Here is a 21918-nt window from a genome sequence, read left to right as displayed (position 1 = left end):
ATGTAAGATTAGCGTTGAACGCGTTGATTTTATGTAAGATCAACACTAAATTAAACGCTAAATATGTAAGATCTACGCTAAAATTCAACGGTAAATATGTAAGATCTACGCCAAAATTCAACGCAAATTTACGTAAGATTAGCGTTGAATTTATGTAAGATCTACGCTCAGGCGTAGATCTTACATAAATTCAACGCACTCAACGCCAATCTTACATAATTTTGCGTTTTTTAGCGTTGACACCTCGGCCCGGGCGGTTGAAAAGGAATTAGTAGTTATTAAAAAATTCACACTGGTTGAATAATGACAAATTCACTCTGGTTTACAACTGGGTGTGCAATCCACATGATTGAGATTACACCGCATCAACCAACCGTCGTTTTTCTGATTTCCAATCTTAACCGACTACAAGTTGTTAGCATAAGCTTGAAAAGCAGTTTGTGTTTTTAAGCACAAACATGGAGTTGATTCATTTAAACTGTAGGCTATCACGTAGGATATTTTTGCGGGAGCATTTTTTGTTTCTTTTTGTTTCTTTTTGTTTCTTCTTCCTGTATTCATAATTTGCCTCCCATATCTTTTAATTGAATTTTACACTGTATTTTGTTTGAAACAAGTTTACGGAATCAACTAGATCACTTTTTAGAGGAAATAAGTTTGTTTTCTAATTTTTTTTCGAAAATGTGTAATTGTATGCATTAATTTACAAATCTCTTTTAAAAATTATTGCATAAAACTTGTAAACAGGTGTAAATTAAAAGAAGTATATGCAATCTGTTTATATCCTAAGACAATCATTTCAAAATTTCTACAAATTGATGCATTTTTATAAAGATTTCTTTTCTTTTCCGCTAGGGCATATTGATGAAAATTACTTCAATCATAATGGCTGCAAGAGGAATGGAGAAATTGAAGTACCGAAAATGAGAAGGAAGCGCTACAATTTTCCATGATCTCTTGACAAAGTTAATGTTGAAGGTTTCTTGTGCATTTTTTTTTATTTAAGCTTTCTAAAATTTGCGTCAATGAAAGCTTATCTGAAAAAATATATATTTTCTATTACTGGGGTAGTTGAAAAGTTATAATTTTTTAATGAAAAAAATAGTTTTTTGCTCAGTTGCTTGGTTGGCAGGACTGATTTTTTTTTGCTATAATCCACACTTGCATCACTGCACATTTTCAACACCGTTGATAATTGTTCTAAGAAACCACAGAAATGATCACGCCATAATTGATCAGGCTATAATCTGTAAATTGGTTCAAGATCTACCGTTAGCTCCACAATTTTGAGTTAATAGCTCAATGACCAGTCAATTGCTCCTTAATGATTTACAATTTGTCTTGTTAATGATCATCATTAAGAGACACTTCGCCCACCATGCCCATGCGTGCAATTAAAAAAGCTTATGATCCCGCAACCAAGCATTATTTTGTCGTGTGATTATTATAAAGAACACCTCTAGCTTCTCCACAATAACATTCTCACAACACTATACGGTAACAAACTTTGAAAACAATCAATCGCTGTCTCCTTTTTCCAATAGAGCGCTACGTGCTTGATAGGCAGTGCTTGTGCCTCCTGTATAGCTATAAAAATAGTCATTAAATTTGGGCGATGTTTATTATTTCAATCAACTAATTGATTATTATATGACACTATGATTAAGGGGTGATCAAAGTGGCTGACAAACATACCAAATCATATTTTCATTGGTTCTGTACAACCACATTGAAATGGAGCGAAAATAGTATCATAAGGGCAATGAAGTTGTTATAAAAAATACCTGAACCGCCTTGATACAATTTAACAGAGCCAAACGTTATCAAAATTGCGTATATTTGAAAGCCTCCAAGTCACAAGTTGTCAAGTAAAAAGTCGAAATTGAAAAATAAAATGTCCTCGACTTGGAAATGTAGTCCAATGAAACAAAAGAAATGATCGTTTATCGCCGGTATTTTTAGGGAAAAACGCTCAAACTCCCTGTTTTTGACCTATATATGATCGATTTTAACTGCTGTTCAAACGTAGGAAATAACAAGGAGGCCCTGGTAATGTGCAATCGCACATAAGGTTCCGACCCCGCTCATCCACAATTTTGGCATAATTGTCTACCAAATGAGGAACAGATAGAAAACCCAAAAAATTCAAGTATTTTTCAAAAAAAAAAATGGTGTATGAACGAAAAGTTAGCCTCCAAAGCTAATAACTCACTTGAGTAAACAAAATGATGCATTAGATTGATAAGATAGGCCAATATTAAGATAGCGAGTCAAGACGAACAACAAAATCGAACAACAACAACAAACATTAATTACATCAAAAAATTTATGTCAGTTTTAAAAAACAAAACTTAATAACAATAGCGTGAAATAAAACTGAAACTACACAGAATAACTTGTTATTCACCAAAAAATATATGTACCAGTCCATAATAAGGCTTGGTAACAATTAGACAATAAAGAAAAAAAACAGTAAATATGAACAATTCGCTTATTTTTTTTTTTATAAAACCATTAATTTCAAAGAAATGAAAATCATTAGAAATCAACTAAAATATCCCATAAGATAAAAATTACCAGTGTTTCTAAGGATGGGAATTAAGAACTGTTGGTATTAACTGTTTTGTGGTTACAAAAAGAACAGCAAATAGACAACAAACAAAAAGTCGGTTAAATTTTGCCAGAAAACGCTTCTGAAGCCGTAAAGCCAAACTTTAGCCCTCCAAAAAACGTTCAATTGCACCTTATTTTAACACCGATAACGTATTATATTGTTCATGAGACCAGGTAACAAGTCGACAAAAAAGAGAAGAAAAGACAAAATGAAGTTGCACTTGTTTTTTTTCGAAAAAAAATTAAATTCGAAGACATGAAAGCCATTAAATACAAAATGAAACAATCAAATAGGTTTCTTTATTCTTCTTAAGGAAGCCCATGAGAACTGAAATTACCCAGAATACAAATTATATCAGCAAAAAGAACGTAAAATATGACAAAAATCAAAAATTAATTTATTTTGTTTTGTGAAGAACCCGTGTCGAAGCCAGTAAAGTCATAACGAAATCTTAAAAACTTTAGATTTTTTAAAACCGATCTCTTTGATAGTTTTCCATTACAATAATTTTGTCATATTCGGCCGGTAATTAACGATATTAAGTAACAAACACCAATAAAGCGAACAAAATTCCGAAGTTAAAAGGTGTTTTTTTTTGGAAAACAATTGTTTTCAAAGTCATGGTAGCCATTAGCTATCTACTATAATCAGAATATCGTCTCATCTATTTTTCCATGAGAAACCAATAAAACCGGATCATTGTATAGGAAATTTCATACGACTGAAAAAGCATAGTAAAAACGACAGTTAAAGACAAATTAAAAAAAAAATCAATTAAATTCTTCGAGAAACTTTTGTCAAAGCCGTTAAAACCAGAGTCTGTATCTTTAGGGATTCTAATTATATCGATTGGTTTTTATTTTTAACACCACTAATGAACTGTCAATAACGTGATAATGTGACAAAACTAGAAAACTTGAAAAATGGGCAAAACCTGAAAATAAAAAATAAAAAATAAAAAATAAAACCTGAAAATGTGAAATCTGGTAGTAAAAAAGCCAGAAAACCATAATTTAAGTTGTAAAATCTCAATAAAGATTGAATTTGAATTCACTAGAGAGAAGAAGCATATTTTCATTGATGACACTAAGCTACAAGTTGACCAAATTAAGAAAAAAAAATAGAGGCAAAGTTCAATAAGCCGTTACTTATTTAAAAATCAAATATTTTTAAAAGTCGAAACGACCATAAGCTTTCAAGTAACAAACTAGATACAAAAATGTGGAGCTAATTAGGAAGCAAATAGGAAAAATCACTAGTGGGCTTTGTTTGAAATGTTCTGTTATTTAATTAATATATAAAAAAGATTGAATTTTTTTTTATAAAAAAGACCGACTGATTACAATCTGATTTTTTTTGGAATGTAACAGTCCAGGATTGGTCCAAATCTCGCTCTCTTATTGCTGTTCGTCCATTGAGAACACTTAATTTTTCAAAAGTTATACATATAGATATTTTTTTCGCTAAAACATCCAAATAAATGCTATGCTTTACCAACGAGTAAAGTTAGCAAAAAACGGCAAGGTTGTAATTACGGAGCACTCATAACGGAATTTGAAGTAGAAATAGCCCCCTTTTGATTCTACAAAGATTGTGTTAGTAGTGTTTGTGTGTGTACTTCCTGCAAATTTAATCAAAGTGGACTAAAGAAACTTATTTCGTGCTGTTTTTGATGAAAAAAATCTGAATTTTGATACATTTAGTCGGAACTTTTGACAAAAAAATAAAGAAAAATAGTCAACAATAATTTTTTGTCTTCAAAGATAAAATCAACATGACTTTTTAAATTTTTTTTAATTTTAGCAAATTTAGCGAAATTTTAGTTCAAGGTTCCGGAAAATGTGAATAAAATCAACGGAATTCACTCCATTTTCTCAAAAGTTAAAACGTCGATAACTCCCTGTAGAAAAACCAAAAAAACTTTTTAATTCCATATTCTACGCTGGTCAAGCTTTCTAATGATACCAGTCTCATCGATGGGCCAAAATTGTCTGAACAGAACAGAAAAAACCCATTTGAGTATATAGTCCCCCCCCAAAAAAAGGGTTCGGAACAATGATGACTTTTATAGCCGTTTTTTTAAAGAAACAATTGTTAGGCAAATGGGATGGTTATTTGTCAATTTTTAGCCAAAGACGGGCCAAATAGCGCACCGTGAGCCGACACATTTCGAGAAAAGAGTTATCTTTAAGCACAAGAAGCCATCCAATTTCATAATCACTGCGTGAGCCATTTTCATCGTAAAGAAATTTAATATCAGCCATAGACTGAGCTGATTTATTATGCAAGTTCGTGTTCGCATTTTTTTCTATACTTACATTTGAGTTTTGTTTGTTTTTACAACTCAGAACGGAAAGGAAGGAATAACTGGATGGCATAATTAGAACGATCCTTTGAACACTGAATAGTTTACATACTCGCAACTTAATGGCATCATAAAAGAGGGTCACAATTTACAAATTGCTTCAGCTTGGAATAGCAAATGATCCACAATGGCGTAATGAATGCATAAAACATGTACTCAATGAGGTCATTAAAACGTTACCTATATTATGAAAAGTAATGAAAAGAAGTTCGTTTGCAGATAACAGGATTGACCTTCGTTTCCAAATATGTAAGAGCAAAAATTAGTTATGTAGGAAATGTAGGAAAAATCAGCTGAATAATTTAAACTTAATAAAATGAACTGTTAAAGATCTTATTGAGTTAGAATAGATCTGATCTGTCGTCTTCTGAATTTCTACTAGGCTCAACAGTGAGGGGACTCTGTCGCCCAGAAGATCGATCAAATGAAATAAACCAAAGCTTTTGAATTGGTGAAGCAAGCGTTACTTTGTTGTTCTGCAATTTCCCTCTTCCAATCTTGTTTGCTATTGCAAACTAGATTGCCCTGAAATAAGTTAATTCACAATGGGGCTCGTAATATCAATTCTAGTTATATGGATAACAACGTTTCAAAATTACTTGCACATCAACGGAAAGTACAAACTTAAAACAATTTATAATAGTAATTAAAATAATAATAAAAACAAAATCCAAGGTCCACTTCCCAAATGAACTAAATAAAAAAACGCTCACAGTGTCCCAACTGGTCTCGCAATTACAAACTTCCAAAAATCAGTCACAGTTTCGTTCTCTTCTCTGCTTTTCACACTATTTGTTAAAGTTTAGGCCCACTAAACCAACTACTTTCTCTCGCTTGTGCGAAAATCTCTCCTGTGTGCAAACTTGAAGTTCACCCAAAAATCTCCAACGTCTGCCCAAATTTCTCTCTGTCACTTCAATTTATACTCAACCAATACGCTCTTATCTTAAGCAAACAAACCTTAATCTCTTAAGTAAACATTGCAACTTACACTTGAAAACTGCAACATTCTCTAGGAGGGCTTTGTTTGCTATGCGGACAAAACAATATCAAATTATGCTCCGTCATTCAACTGCCACCAACCATTGTTCAACATTCTCCTATTCTTAAGTACACGAACTTTGGACTCTTAAGTAAACAGTCCCACTTCCCTTTATCTCTTATATGCACTTGACATGTCAATCAGTGTTTGCTTAGTAAACATTGAACTTTGCTTTGCAAAGTTCTTATTCCTCTATTTCTGCTATCAAATTAACTAGCTGCAATCAATCCCTGTCAAAAGTCATGTGATGAAAAAATAAATAAACCCAACATCAAAGCTAAGAACAATTTCCCCATTTAAAAACTGCCGACAACTCTAATGTTCCTAAAAGCCCACAGTTGGACCTCTAGGGGTTAATTAGGGGTCAATCGTCTAAGATGAAGGGTCAAAATTGATAAAACTAATTGTTGTAATGAAAAGTTCTCCCATAGTTGCACCAACTCACAAATTTTTATGGTCTAACTCCCACTAGAACACGAACAATGGCAGCGCACACTTTTCATCGACCTCCCGGATGACACAAAATTTCAGAACTTAATATCTCGGGAAGTAGCGGTCAAAACGTATTTGGGTATTTCTTTTAGAAAGTATAATGTGCCACCAACTTGCCTGTCAAGTTTCATCACCAACGGATCAACCGTTGCGAGTCGTTTGCAATTTCAAAGCTTTTAAGGAGTCGTGGTTGCCGAAAACCGAAAAATCCGAGTTCGGAAAAAGTGACCGGGGTGGGTATATTTTATCACTAACTGTCTCAGTTTATCATAATATTACCATTTCAAAGTCATTCGGCCGCTCAAAAGGGCCAATTTCCAGTTTTCGGCACTTGGGTTATCCCGAAGCACTGACTTCCGGTCGCATTCGGAAGTTAAAGATAGCACCAATAGAAAGCCCTTGAAAAGTTACACTAACCCTCCAAAAATCATAAGGCCGCCACCAATACTCCACGAGCATTTCAAATTTTACGTTCCGCAGCACCGGCGCGAGGTAGTTCCGTGAGGATTGAATATGGGCCTAATTAGTCTATCCCCTAATTTTCAGGCCAATCCGACTTCAACTTTTAGAGAAATTAATATTTCAATTTAAGTGCTAACTGTCTTCCAGCAAAAACAACCTATGTACCGCAGAATACCCAACAACTTTTCCTAACCCTCTTCTCATGATCATCTCATACATTACTCTAGACTTAATACCCATTGCAACCCTTAATTAGCCTTATATCATACTCAAACAGTCATTTTTCCCTTCAAAATATCAAAAACCTTCAAATCACCCTACTTCCGTTGTTAATAGCTCGTGATCCTATATGATTCAAAATTTAATTTTGAATTTTCTGTATCATCTTGCATGTTTAGAATTCGAGAATCACGGTGAATTCTCGTATGGTGAACATTATATTTTTGCACAATTTTCCTGTACGATTATTTGTGCCTTAGTATGGGACTTTAGATGGAAACTGTAAAAGATGCGAAAGACGTGCAATCAGAACATTTATTGTCAACCGGGTAATTGGTGAGAAAAGATGAAAATTTGGATATTTGCGTTAACTGAAAATTGATCATTTTGTAGAAAGCTCAAATTGTTTGTATGAAACTTACCAGTTTGCCGGACATTTAGTTTGCGTCAAAATTGACTTTTTCTTACAAAAATTGTAGGTTAGTTCCACCGTAATTTGAGGTCAAAGCAACAGTAATTGTTCCACCGTGTCTTTATTACGTCAGCGAAGTTCACATTTTTTCACTGGAAAGAAAAGAATGTTACCATATTGAAGATCTTCGTAAGTTAATTTCACTTTCATAACATAAACCCTAACCATTTGAACACAATGCCCCCTCCCAACACACGCAACCGCAGAAAATTTAACAGTTTCAGCAAGATTTTGACAATTTTGGAAAGATTTTGAGATTTACTCTCCATACTATAATGATTTTGTTTTTGTTCAAATGTAAATCTACCTGTAAAATTAACCTTACACATATTTATCAACCAAAATCAGTTTCAAAAATTGTTGCAAACTTATATACTTCTTTCTACTAAACTTGGTAAACTTTTACATATCCCATAGAGCTGCGTGAATTACTCAAATGAGTTCTTATAGTTGAGAAATTTTAAAATTACTAAATGGCGGACTCTTGGTTTCTGGTATTTCAACACAGATGCCTGATATTGGGTGTGATAGATGACTGATGTGCTCCCTTATTTTCAGGATCAGTTCAAAATTTTTCCGAAAAATTGTCATGGAGGTCAAACTTAAGAATGATTTTAGCCCAAAGGGAGAATAAAAAAGAGCAAGTAGTTTTAAGGCGTGAAGATTTTATCAGACTGCGTTTTGAGATGAAGTGAAAAAACAGTGTTTAAACAAAATTTCATGCTTTTTTATTCTTGTGCGGCACTGTGACATCTGTTTTTACCAATTTTTAAACTCTCAGGCATCCAATTAATAGGTAAAATAACTTTCTTTGGTTCCCTATTTCATTGTTTGCTACTAATTAGACACCAATATTTTTCGCATAACTTTTTGGTTGTTTAAGTCAACTTTATAGTCCTTTATGTTATGCTATTACTTAGTTTCACTGGCTTCCTAATGAAATAGAACTTTCAACTGCCTCCAATTGCAGTGCAAATTTTTGAAAATTTTGAATAAATTAAACTACCTTTTCTAACAATTAGAGAGACCGCTTGCTTGCGTTTGTACTACTACTCTCGTTTTTCTCTTCTTTCGCTTGGTCCGATTGATAACTGGTCTCGACAGCTCTCTAATGAAGCATAAACGCATAATTTTATTTGTTGCGACTTTTATCTAACAGTCCTGACAACTTAGACAAATTTTTTTCTCTAAATTAAAATAAAGCTTTTCTCTGACAACACAGGTAACAAGCATATTCTAGTTTGAGTTGAGATATAGTGTACCTATGATTATTAGTTTTGTTGTTGCTATAAGTATTTTATGGCTATTTTTTGTGGGTTTTGGCTCCATTTTTATTCAAACAATTTCACTGATCAATTGGTTTGCTTTTTTGTTAAACTGTCTCGCTACCGTTTACTTAGTTTCACTAGGAGCTCTCATCAACCATTTAATTCTAATGTTATTTTCGTTGCAACTATTCGTTATAATAATGTTGTAGTTAAAGTTTATAGTTACGCTTACAATTTTTTGGTGTAGCTAAGATTTGGATATGGTTTTTATAATGATAATCTTTTTATGGTTCCAATTTCTCGCCTATGATTATGTACAATTTGTTTTACAATTTTGATCATGAAGAATCCCAACGGCTTTTTAAAGCTTTATTAGGGACGCGCAATTGACTTCTGTTTCAATAATTCTTCTGATAGCTAACATGGCTAATTATTTTGCTGGTACCGCCACTAAGTCTTTTCCAAAAATGTGATTAATTTTTGAGTTAAAAAATTTCTTTGCGTTTTCTCGTTGCCTAGCGACTTTGTTTCTGAATTCCATTCGAATCAATGTGCTATTAAAATACAAATTTCTATCATCCTTTATAATCATCACATTTGTCATTATTTAGTATCTATCTACCATTATCATGAATGTACAATATCCAATCTGGTGATAGTATGTAAGTATGCGGTATGATAACTTTGGAATCTTTCGTTTAGTAAAAAAAAAAGCTGACATTTGCCTGCGTTTTTTCAACATTCAGTTGTACTTTTTTGTTCTCATAGAAGTTGATTTTCCCTTCTAATGGTCTGGTCGACAGTATTTATGATAAGGATCTGATCATTTTGGGAGTTGACGCCAACAAAATTAAATGTTCAATTTGAATTTTTCTCTTTTTTGAAATCATTTTACGTCGTGTTTCGTTGGCTTTTGATCTTGGTGAACTCTTCCAGGTTACCATGTTATAAACGTTTATTTAATTAGTTGTTTTAGGGTTGACTTACTTTGACAATAATTATTCTTTAAATTAAAATGAGAGAAAACGAGATTCTTAAAGTTTTCGTATTTATTGGTATATGCTTTATTTATTTTTTTACTTCAAATATTGGTGAGTTTTCTAGTCCTTTTTAGTTTTTATAATTTTGATCAAATCGACGCCATTGTGGAACCTAACAACTTACAAGCAGGTAAATGTTTTTATACGATAGCTAGTTTTTATTGGTTTTGATATACCTCCAATTTGTCATGTTTAAATCTCAGTTCGATGCGCTCATTTATTACGTGCTTACTTTATTCGAAACAAGTTCTTGACTCAAAAAGGGTGATAATGTTACCCTGTTTCTCGAAACGCGATTCCTTCTAACACAGCTTTTGCAATCTTATAGTGAAAATCCAATTTTTTTGCTTTTTGGATAGTAGTGGAATGAGCTATTTGGGACTGATATACTCCAATTGCTAAGTCTCATTGTGATTTATCGAATGAGATATTCTTTCAATTCGACTTATATAAAACTATGGGTCGTCTGTTACTAGGAGGTCGACCGTGTATTTAAGGTAGAGAAATACCCCCAGGACGACTTTATAAGACTTTTCATTAAGTGGACCTCTCAATTTAAAAATGAGACTAAAAGCTTAGCAAATATGTCTGCAGCTGTCTGGATTGTCGTTGAAACTAGCTTTGGTACTGGTTCAGGCAATGTAAAAAAAACTGATGTTGCTTTGAAAGCCCCTTATCGTAGAAAATTACTAACTGCAACGTAAACGTTGAGTAAGCAAAAAGTTTGGGTCATTAAAAAATTGAGACTGAAAGCTTAGCAAATTTGTCTGCAGCTGTCTGGATTGTCGTTGACAAAAAATCAGCTTGAATGCTGGTTCAGATAGTGTAAAAAATTATGTTGTGGTGAATTTTCGCACGATCAGCGTTGATTTAAGCGGTCAAAATGTTTTCAGCGCATTCTGTTGGTAGCGCTGAAAAATTATTTTCAACGCATTTTGCTGGTAGCGGTGAAATTTTTTTTCTACGTATTCTGATGATAGCGGTGAAAAATATTTTTTAACCGCATTCTGCTACCAGCAGAAAGCGGTGAAGAGAAAATTTTTCAGCTCTACCAGGTTGCAATGAAAAACATTTTCACCACTAAAATGGCAAATTTTACCAGTAAATTCAACGCTAATCTTACAAAAATTCACCGCTATCAAAGCATTCAACGCTAACAGATGCGGGCGCTTTGCGTTAATTTTTTTTTCGATATTCACCGCTAATCTTACATTATTCTTTGACCAAACCTCGACCCGGGTTTGAGAACAGTTTTTACAACCACGAAACGATCTTTCTTTCATTACTCTTATGTCTGATAGTAATTAGCTCATACAAATTATCTTAACGAGGGACAATCTCTGTGTTGGAATTTTCTGCGCCACGCATAGACTTGCACGAGTCGTCTTGTTAAATCAATCAAGAGGCATTAGGTAATCCAAATGAAACTCACCAACTGACCAATGGAATTGGAACCCCATTCTGTTTTCCTCACTCAGAGAGTAGTAAGAATTTCTGCACCGCGACACACAGGGTACTTCCAGAGTGTGGTCTAACTGTCCAGTCCACGGTAGGGGGTCCTGGTTTGTCGCACAGGAAGTGGGGTCGGACACAGAGGCCGATTGGGCCAAGTAGAACGGAGAACCGATAGCATTGTTGTTGTTTTTGTCGTTATTGTTGTTGTTTGATAATTTATGAGACTGCACTTCCCACCATGTTATTTGACTGCTTGATACTAAAAAATTAATTTAAAACAAAATTTTTTATTTTAAAATAGTTGTTTTGTGAAATATTATACACCACCGTTCAACAAGGAAGAACTCATTTTTTTTGTTCCGACCCTCTTGAGGGGGGAGGAACTATATACTCAAATGGGTTTTTCTTTGTTCCGTGAATTTTCGCCGCTCTATATATTCATCGTAGAGAGTTGAGACTGGTATCATTAGAAAGCTCGTCCAGCGTAGAATATGGAATTAAACAGATTTTTTTAATTTTCGTTTTCTACAGGGAGTTATCGAGGTTTAAACTTCTGAGAAAAGAAGAGTGAATTCACGTTGTTTTTATTCACATTTTCCGGAATTTTTGCCTAAATTTTCGTCAATTTTGCTAAAATTTGTTATAATTTTTAAGAATAGTGTCGTTGATTTTATTTTCGAAGACCAACAAGCATGGTTGATTGTTTTGATTTAATTTTTTTGGTCAAAAAATCTGGATAAACATTTCAAAATTTAGCCTTTTTCATCAAAAACAGCACGAAAAAAGCTACTTTAGTCCACTTTGATTAAGTTTGCCAACAGTACAACCCCAAACAACACTCATACAATCTTTGTAGACTCAGAGGGGGCTATTTCTACTTCAGAGTCCGCTGAGAGTGCACTGTAGTTAAAACTTTGCCGTTTTTTGCTAACTTTACTAGTTGATTATCAAAAATGCTGAATTTATTTTGAGTTTTTAACTAACAAATTATCTATATCTACAGCATTCGAAAAATCAATTGTTCCTAACGGACAATAAGTATTAGCAGGGCTAGTTTTGGGCCAATCTTGGACTGTTACAATCCAAAATAAAATCGGGTTGTAATCAGTCGGTCTTTTTTTTAAAAAAAAGACTTTTTTAATAATAAAGAACAGAACATATCAAATCAAAGCTCAGGAGTGATAGGTCCAACCAATTCGCTTGCTTAGCAGCTCCAAGCTAATGCATTTAGTTTTTTAATTGCTTTTAAAAATAATTGAATTTTCAATAAATAATGGCTTAATTAACTTTTCCTCTATTTTTTTCTTAATTTGTTCAACTTCCAGCTTAGTGTCAGCAAAGAAAGACTGCTTCTTCTTTCTACAGATATTACATTTATTATCGGTTGCAGTTTTAAGCCTGAAGTTATTGTTTTCTGGCTTTGATACTACAAGATTTCAGATCTTTATTTGTTTTGATTTTTGACAGTTTTTCACGTTTTCTAATGTTGTCACATTATCACATTATTGACAGTTCTCATGTCACCTTATTAGCATCCATAATAAGCCACAATTGAACATATTAAAATCCTGAAAGACATACATCATCGTTTTAACGGCCTCGACGCCTATTTCTTATATCTAGTGATAGCTTTCATTGGCTTTTCATGGAAGAATAGAAGAACCGATATTCTGATATTAGTAGATAGCCGATGGCTTTCATGACTTTGAAAACAATCGTTTTCCAAAATTTAAAAGAAAACTTTTTAACTTCGCAATTTTGTTCTTTTTATGTTTCTTTTTGTTACCTAATCTCGTTAGTTAATTACAGGTCAAATATGACATTATGGGTGCCAAGGGAATAAAAGGGAGTGTTGTCCCAAAATCTTTTTTTTAAAAGAATTTGTTATGACCTTACTGGCTTCGACACCGGTTTTTCACAAAAAAAAGTAAATTAATTTGATTTTTGTCAAATTTGACGTTCTTTTTGTAGATGCAAGAAAAATTCTGGATAATTACAGGTCTCGAGGGCTTCTTTTTCATGAATAAACGACCCTATATAAATAACTCTTTTTGTAATTAATGCCTTTCATGACATTGAAAGTAATTTTGTTTCGAAAAAAAATTAAAATTATTACATACTTTAGCACTTCGCTTTTTTGTCTACTTGTTACCTAGTCTTACTAATGAATGGCCACGTACTACATTATAGCTGTTTGAAGAAGGCGCAAACAAATATATTTTGAGTGCCAAAATTTGCCTTGACGGTTTTGACAGCGTTTTCTGGCAAGTTTCAATTGAAATTTTGTTTGTTCTTTGTTGTTCTTTTTAGCCGCTTTAAAAAATGAATAAGGACATGTCCTAATGCCCTTCTATAGAAGCAGTGGTAATCGTAAATTTGTGTCAATATTAATTGATTCCTAATGGTATTTATTACTTTGAATTTAACTGTTTCAAAAAAATATGTTAATTTTTTTAATTTACTGTTTTTGTTCTTTTTTGTATAATTGTTACCAAACTTTTTTATGGACTGGTCGCATAAGTTTTCTGGTGATTTATAAGTTATTTTTGCTTAGTTTTAGGTTTATCTGACGGTATGTTGACTTTGTTATTAAATTTAGTTTCTAACAGGGACATAAATTTTTTGATGTAATTAATGTTTGTTGTTGTTGTTGTTGTTTGATTTTGCTGTTCGTCTTGACTCGCTTTCTTAATATTGGCCTATCTTATCAATCTAATGCATCATTTATTTTACTCCAGTGAGTTATTAGCTTTGGAGGCTAACTTTTCGTTCATACACCATTTTTTTTTTGAAAAATACTTGATTTTTTGGGTTTTCTATCTGTTCCTCATTTGGTAGACAATTATGCCAAAATTGTGGATGAGCGGGGTCGGAACCTTATGTGCCATCGCACATTACCGAGCCGCCTTGTTTAGTTACAAAATCAAATCATTACCGTAGAGTTTTCAGATTGAGACTGAAAAAAATCTCCCAGCTGGATTTCGTTTAGCTCACGTTTCGTCGTAAAACACTTTGAGTAGAAAATTTAAAAACACCCCAAATTATAAGTCCTTTCACAAATCTGCGGAAATCTTGTTGAAAGTCATCTGCTCAAAAACTGAGCTGGCTAATTACTGTGGGAAAAATCTAATCTGTAAGTTTCTTTGAATTCTTTCTTCTTTATTATGAACGCCATTTTCTTAGCTGTGAATTTTTGGGAAAAAAATTGACCATTAAGACAAAAGAGCTAATTCCTATTCCAATTGTTGAGTTTTAAGATTTGAAAAATGTCACGCATTTCATTTCAAAAAACAAAAACTCCGGTCGAGGGATTTGAAACAGAAAAATTCAAAACCATTTTGAAAACAATAACCGCCATCAAGTCACCTCGACGCCTATTTCTTGAAGAAATCAATTGAATTTTTTTTAATTTTGTCTCTAATGGTCATTTATACTTCGTCGTTTCGGTCGTATGAAATTTCCTGTATAGTGACAGCTTTCATTGGCTTTTCATGGAAGAATAGTAGAACCGATATTCTGATATTAGTAGATAGCTGATGGCTTCCATGACTTTGAAAACAATCGTTTTTCCAAAATTTAAAAGAAAACTTTTTAACTTCGCAATTTTGTTCTTTTTATGTTTCTTTTTGTTACCTAATCTCGTTAGTTAATTACAGGTCAAATATGACATTATGGGTGTCAAGGGAATAAAAGGGATTGTTGTCCCAAAATCTTTTTTTTAAAAGAATTTGTTATGACCTTACTGGCTTCGACACCGGTTTTTCACAAAAAAAAGTAAATTAATTTGATTTTTGTCAAATTTGACGTTCTTTTTGTAGATGCAAGAAAAATTCTGGATAATTACAGGTCTCGAGGGCTTCTTTTTCATGAATAAACGACCCTATATAAATAGCTCTTTTTGTAATTAATGCCTTTCATGACATTGAATGTAATTTTGTTTCGAAAAAAAATTCAAAGTATTACATACTTTAGCACCTCGCTTTTTTGTCTACTTGTTACCTAGTCTTACTAATAAATGGCCACGTACTACATTATAGCTGTTTGAAGAAGGCGCAAACAAATATATTTTGAGTGCCAAAATTTGGCTTTACGGTTTTGACAGCGTTTTCTGGCAAGTTTCAATTGAAATTTTGTTTGTTCTTTGTTGTTCTTTTTAGCCGCTTTAAAAAATGAATAAGGACATGTCCTAATGCCCTTCTATAGAAGCAGTGGTAATCGTAAATTTGTGTCAATATTAATTGATTCCTAATGGTATTTATTACTTTGAATTTAACTGTTTCAAAAAAATATGTTAATTTTTTTAATTTACTGTTTTTGTTCTTTTTTGTATAATTGTTACCAAACTTTTTTATGGACTGTTCGCATAAGTTTTCTGGTGATTTATAAGTTATTTTTGCTTAGTTTTAGGTTTATCTGACGGTATGTTGACTTTGTTATTAAATTTAGTTTTTAACAGGGACATAAATTTTTTGATGTAATTAATGTTTGTTGTTGTTGTTGTTGTTTGATTTTGCTGTTCGTCTTGACTCGCTTTCTTAATATTGGCCTATCTTATCAATCTAATGCATCATTTTTTTTACTCCAGTGAGTTATTAGCTTTGGAGGCTAACTTTTCGTTCATACACCATTTTTTTTTTTTGAAAAATACTTGATTTTTTTTGGGTTTTCTATCTGTTCCTCATTTGGTAGACAATAATGCCAAAATTGTGGATGAGCGGGGTCGGAACCTTATGTGCCATCGCACATTACCGAGCCGCCTTGTTTAGTTACAAAATCAAATCATTACCGTAGAGTTTTCAGATTGAGACTGAAAAAAATCTCCCAGCTGGATTTCGTTTAGCTCACGTTTCGTCGTAAAACACTTTGAGTAGAAAATTTAAAAACACCCCAAATTATAAGTCCTTTCACAAATCTGCGGAAATCTTGTTGAAAGTCATCTGCTCAAAAACTGAGCTGGCTAATTACTGTGGGAAAAATCTAATCTGTAAGTTTCTTTGAATTCTTTCTTCTTTATTATGAACGCCATTTTCTTAGCTGTGAATTTTTGGGAAAAAATTGACCATTAAGACAAAAGAGCTAATTCCTATTCCAATTGTTGAGTTTTAAGATTTGAAAAATGTCACGCATTTCATTTCAAAAAACAAAAATTCCGGTCGAGGGATTTGAAACAGCAAATTTCAAAACCATTTTGAAAACAATAACCGCCATCAAGTCACCAATAAAAACTATGCACTACTTTGTTTCGCGAGCGAACTAAATACAAAACACGAAATTGAGTTTGCATTCAAGCAGTTCGAAAATTACAAAAACTGCATCTCTATGTGAAGCAGTTATAGTAAATTGAGAAATTAAGAAAAGAACACCAGAGTTCCTTTTGCAGTGTATACACGAGTATATATTTTAAAGTGGTAAAAACAAATCAACAATAACAAAACGAGAATTATATTTTAGATAACAGTAAGTAACAGATACTTTAGAGTAATCAGTAAGTAATCCCGATACAAAAATAAAATAAAGCAAAAAATTTTCAGAATAATCTAAGACAGCTTTCTTAAAAAATGCGTAGGCCCGCAAAGATTTTTAATGTAAATTTTGTTTTTTCCTTTAACGTTTGAGTAGCTTCTTTTATTTGATTACAATTCTGCAGTTTTCCTCCAATTAATAGCTCTTTTGGTGGAATATCTGTCTAAAACGAAAAAATTGAAATCTTTGAAAAAAAATGTCATTTGTTTGATGGTATGTGAGATCATCATTTGGAAAGGTCAAATATTGCAATACGTTGTTAAAACTCCAAAACAGCATAGTTTTCTATATCAATGAAATGCCATAATGGGAAAATTTAGTACTTGTGTTCCATGTCAAACGAGAAACGAACAGCTTTGCATTTTTTTAAAAAAAACTTGACCATCTCTTTTTCATGAAATTTTGTCAGTTTTCAATTTTTACTGATTATATTAAAATATGCTTGCTTTGCAAAAATTCCGTTTTATTTTCTTTTAAACTAAAATTATAGAACTCAAAAATTTTTTGTGTTTGCTTCATTTTTGCTTCTGCATACAACCAAGTTCTGTGACATTCAAAGAAGTATGTAATCTGCTTATTAAACATATCTGCAGTTATCTCCAATATGTTTTCCCATAACGTTCAAATATTATTCAAAACGCGGTATCTTTACACAGTTCTTTCCGGAACACTCTGGAGTAACGTTAGACAACTGGACTTTCTGTTCATTAAAATGCATCACAAAAGCAGTTCTTACAAAATTGTTGAGTTCAAATTATTCGAAATTATTTGGTGTATAGAGTAAGGCGTCTGCTGTGGGGTTGTTGGGTAATTTTCGCAAAATAAAGATTGAAACAAACTAATTAGATGATGTCTTTAGAAATTCTCAACCAAATGAGTTTTCAATGCGTCCTCTACAATTTCTGCTAGTGCAATAGTTGCCCGGGTCAAATGTCCTTCCTAAAATCCTCTTATTTTGTTGTAAGAGTGGGGCGGGATAATTTGTTTATGGGGGGTAAATTGGTGTAAGCGTGAAGGGGTAACTTGGTCTTGGGAGGTAAAAAGATGTAAGAGTTGGGCTGCAATGGAGGATTTTTGAGGAATGATCCCCCCTGACTAAAATTGCCATGTAAAAGAGGGCTGAAATGGGCTGCAATGTTAGGACCTTTGAGAAATTACCCCCGGACTAAAATTGCCATGCAAGAGTGGGCTGCAATGGGCTGCAATGGGAGGACTTTTGAGGAATTATCCCCCCTAACTAAAGCTGCCATGTACGATTGGGCTGCAATGGGAGGACTTTTGAGGAATTATCCCCCCTAACTAAAGCTGCCATGTACGATTGGGCTGCAATGGGAGGACTTTTGATAAATCACCCCCACCCCTGACAAAAATTGCCATGTAAGAGTGGGCTGCAATGGGCTGCAATAGGAGGACTTTTGAGGAATTACCCCCCCCCCCCGCCCTAACTAAAAATGCCATGTAAGAATGGGCTTCAAAGGGCTGCAATGGGAGGACTTTTGAGGAATTACCCCTGACTAAAATTACCATGTAAGAGTATTTATATATACTTTTATATATAGACCGCCAAAAGTTGGACAAGCATTGATTGTCTGGAGGTAAAGGAGAACCAGTTGAGGATACAGAGGTTGTGGGTTCAAGACTGGCAGTCTTCGAGTATGGCGGCCAAAACAATGTAAGATTGGGGCTTTCAAGGGGGCCAAATTGATATAAGAGTGAGGGGGTAATTTGTAAAGAGGGGGTAAAATTGTGTAAGAGCTGGGCTGCCAAGGGGGTAAAATAGTGAAAGAGTGAGAAAGTAATTTGCTCAGAGGGAGTAAAATGAGAAATTGTTGTAATTTGTTCATCCTTGTTTATTTTTTTTGTTCCAACGTTTTTCAAAGTCGTAGAATATATATGTGAGGCCAGCTTTTTCATCCTTCACTTTTATTATCGCAATGCACAGAGAATAGAAAAGACATTTTGTAGTCCTTATAGGCTAGTTTCGATCTTTATGAAAATTCTATTAATTCTATTCCGGGTTGGAAAACGGGAGCTGTTTAAAAAATGAAAGGAAAGGAAACATTTTGGTGGGTTGAGATTGAGGAAGAAATTAAATTATTAAATTCCATTAAAATAAATTCTAAAAAAACTAGTTGTACTATGTAACTATGAATGCAGATTGAAATTGAAAAAAAAAGTTGAAAAAAGTGAAAATTTCTCTATGAAAATTAAGATTTAAAAAAGAAAAACTGACAAAAACAACAAACTTTCATGGGAACTTATTTTAAATTATTTTTGATTTAAGAAAGAGAAAGATAAAAAGATTTTTTTCAAAGGAGCTCTTTTTGTAGGATTTTTTGCGCACCCCTGCTATACCTCTAAACAACCATATAAAATAACCTAAATAAGCAAAATAAAACCTAGACACGCGATATGGAAAAAGAGAAATGGTTCTTCAAAGGATATTCAAAAACAATTGGAAAGGCAACAACTTTAGGAAAGAACGGAACTTGTTTGTCGTTTTTAATCTCCTCATTCTGAAATTTGCTATTACGTGTACTGTTCAAGTGGTTTGTTTGTGGTTAGCAGTTCGATTTAATGGAATGTCGACAGGAGGTCTTTTTTATGTTCGGAATAATTCAAAAATATATATATACGGGAGTTTTAATCCCATATAATTTTCGAAAACGAATGCAAATTTATTTTTTACAAAGTAGTATACTTGATAACATCATTAACCCTAAATTTTGATGAAATTTTGTAATATTTTTTGGAAAATTTATGTCGAAAAAAGCTAACATTGCTCTTGGTGCATCATCTATGAAAATCAAATCAAATGAGAGTTGTGATTGAGGCAGCTCTAATAAAAGTTGCTCCAAAAGTTGCTCCAATTAGAGTTTTGCAAAGCTGACAATCGAAAGAACTTTTCCTCTCAGAAGAAACCGATTGTTTTGACAAACTTCAGATGCATGCTAGCACTTTCTTTGCTATTCACAGTCTCGCACTTGCCGTCTTGTTAATATAAAACATCCTAAGCCACACCAACTGAAACCAAATAAGTTCATGTGGTTATTCGTTTGTGATTAAAATACTTATATACTGATAGTATAGATTTGCTCTAAAAATTTGTTTTCTGGACTGTTTTGAAAATTTGAAAACACTGTAAATATCTAAACTAATGCCAATTTTTTTTATTTTTTGGAAGTTTAACGATCGCTGAGAAAATCATGCATTTAAGAAATGAATTTAGGAACATCTTGGGTGCAGCGTCTTGCTCTTTCGAAAAACGTCAATTCTTTTACTGAATGAGCTCTTTCCATTATTTGAATGTCAGTTTTCTAGTATTTCAAATAACTGTTGCGGGTTTTTGACCCTATTCACACAATAAGTAATATAATTTTTTGGGGTATAAGTTTTTATCTAAAAAAAAACGTTGTGGATGCTACTGCACACGCAGGTATTTTTAAATTATAAAACAGTTGGATGCACTCCCTTGCAGTCCTACTTGTATATCATTTCACTCCCCCTCGAAGCCAAAATCCTATATCTTGAATTTTGTTTAGAAAATTGTTTTTGTTTTGTTTGTTTAAAATTTTTCAAAAGAAGAATTTGTCCGAATATAGAAGAAATAAAATTAAAAATAACTTGACACAGAGTTTTTACCACAAAAAAAATAAATTTGACAAAATCATTAACTCTAATTTTTGATGATTTCTTGATATCCGCTGATATTTTTCAGAAAAAAATTGAACTGGATCTTGAGCGTATTTTGTTGGTGGAGATTTCAGCAGTGGGGCATTTGTTCATTCAGAAAAACTAGATGGAAAAAATCAGTCATTTATTAGTTTGCTACTTTTAGCGTGGGTACTGATTGCTTCCCTTTCAAATGACAGATTACTGTCTGTGCTGATTTATGGTAGTTTTTGCCTATGATATTGCTTTTTCTGAAGTTTCTGAGTAGCTGCTTTATATTGCAAAATAGTTAACATTGCATTTGGTGTATCGTCTGATAAAAATCATATCATGCGAGGGTTGCGATTGATAAGTTCTTAATTTTTTTAGCTCCAAAAAATAGCTCCAATTTGTACTTTGGAAAACTGATAATCGAAAGAACTTTTCCCCTCAGAACAAGTAGAATGTTCTGACAAGCTTGAGACGTATGTTTGATCAATTTGTGTTATTCACTCTCTCGCACGAGCCGTCTTGTTAAATATATAACATCATAATCCACACCAGCTGAAACTTAAACAGTTCATGTAGTTATTCATTTTTGACTAAAATAATTATTTTCTGATAGTATAGATTTGGTCTAAAAATTTATACTTTTCAAATTGTTTTCTGGATAGTTTTTGAAAATTTGGAAACACTATGAATATCCAAACTAATGCCATAAATATTTGCTTTTCTGAAGGACTGTCAATCGTTGAATTAACCGTGAATATAAAAAGTAAGTCAGGATTATCTTGGTTACTGTGTCTTGCTCTTTCAACAAACCTCATTTTTAAAAAATAAATGAGCGTTTTCCATTATTCCAATTTCAGTTTCAATATTTTTATAACTGTTATTAATATTTGAGCTTGTTTAACTAATAAATTATTATAAATTTTTTACAGGTAAATGTTTTCATCTCGAAACGTTTTGGGGTGTGGATGCAGCCGCACACCGAGGTATTTTAAGAAAAATGACCCTAAAAATTTTGAGAATGTTGCAGGAAAGGAGTAAAATTATAAAAGAGTGGATGCACCCTTTTGCAGCCCTACTTTTACAGCCATTTGTCCCCCCTTCAAACCAAAATCTTACATATTGAAATTTGATCAGAAAATTAGCTTTGTTTTCTTTGTTTCAAATCATTCAAAAATGGCAAATAGGAGAAAGGAATTGACCTTTAAATCATCATTTGACTATGAATACTTTAACACAGCGTACCCCCTCCCCCAAAAAACGTTCACAAACACACCACACATACACACACTTACACGTATAAATT

The 21918-nt window shown here is 33.0% G+C and overlaps 1 protein-coding gene across 10 annotated transcripts in view; it reads right to left on the bottom strand.

Annotated features, from left to right (window-relative positions):
- Positions 1 to 21918, bottom strand: part of LOC142338368 (uncharacterized) — a 131915-nt gene that overhangs the window by 99661 nt on the left and 10336 nt on the right. For all 10 annotated transcript variants that reach the window (XM_075388088.1, XM_075388083.1, XM_075388080.1 and 7 more), the window contains exon 3: positions 11407 to 11688. In XM_075388088.1, coding sequence (XP_075244203.1) covers positions 11407 to 11688 — 282 coding nt within the window. The remainder of the gene's footprint in view (positions 1 to 11406; positions 11689 to 21918) is intronic.

This window comes from Convolutriloba macropyga, chromosome 4 (assembly GCF_964194025.1).
Source record: "Convolutriloba macropyga chromosome 4, txConMacr16.3, whole genome shotgun sequence".
Lineage (NCBI taxonomy): Eukaryota > Metazoa > Xenacoelomorpha > Acoela > Convolutidae > Convolutriloba > Convolutriloba macropyga.
Note: the sequence above shows the minus strand (reverse complement) of the source record. Positions and strands in the feature narration are given on the sequence as shown.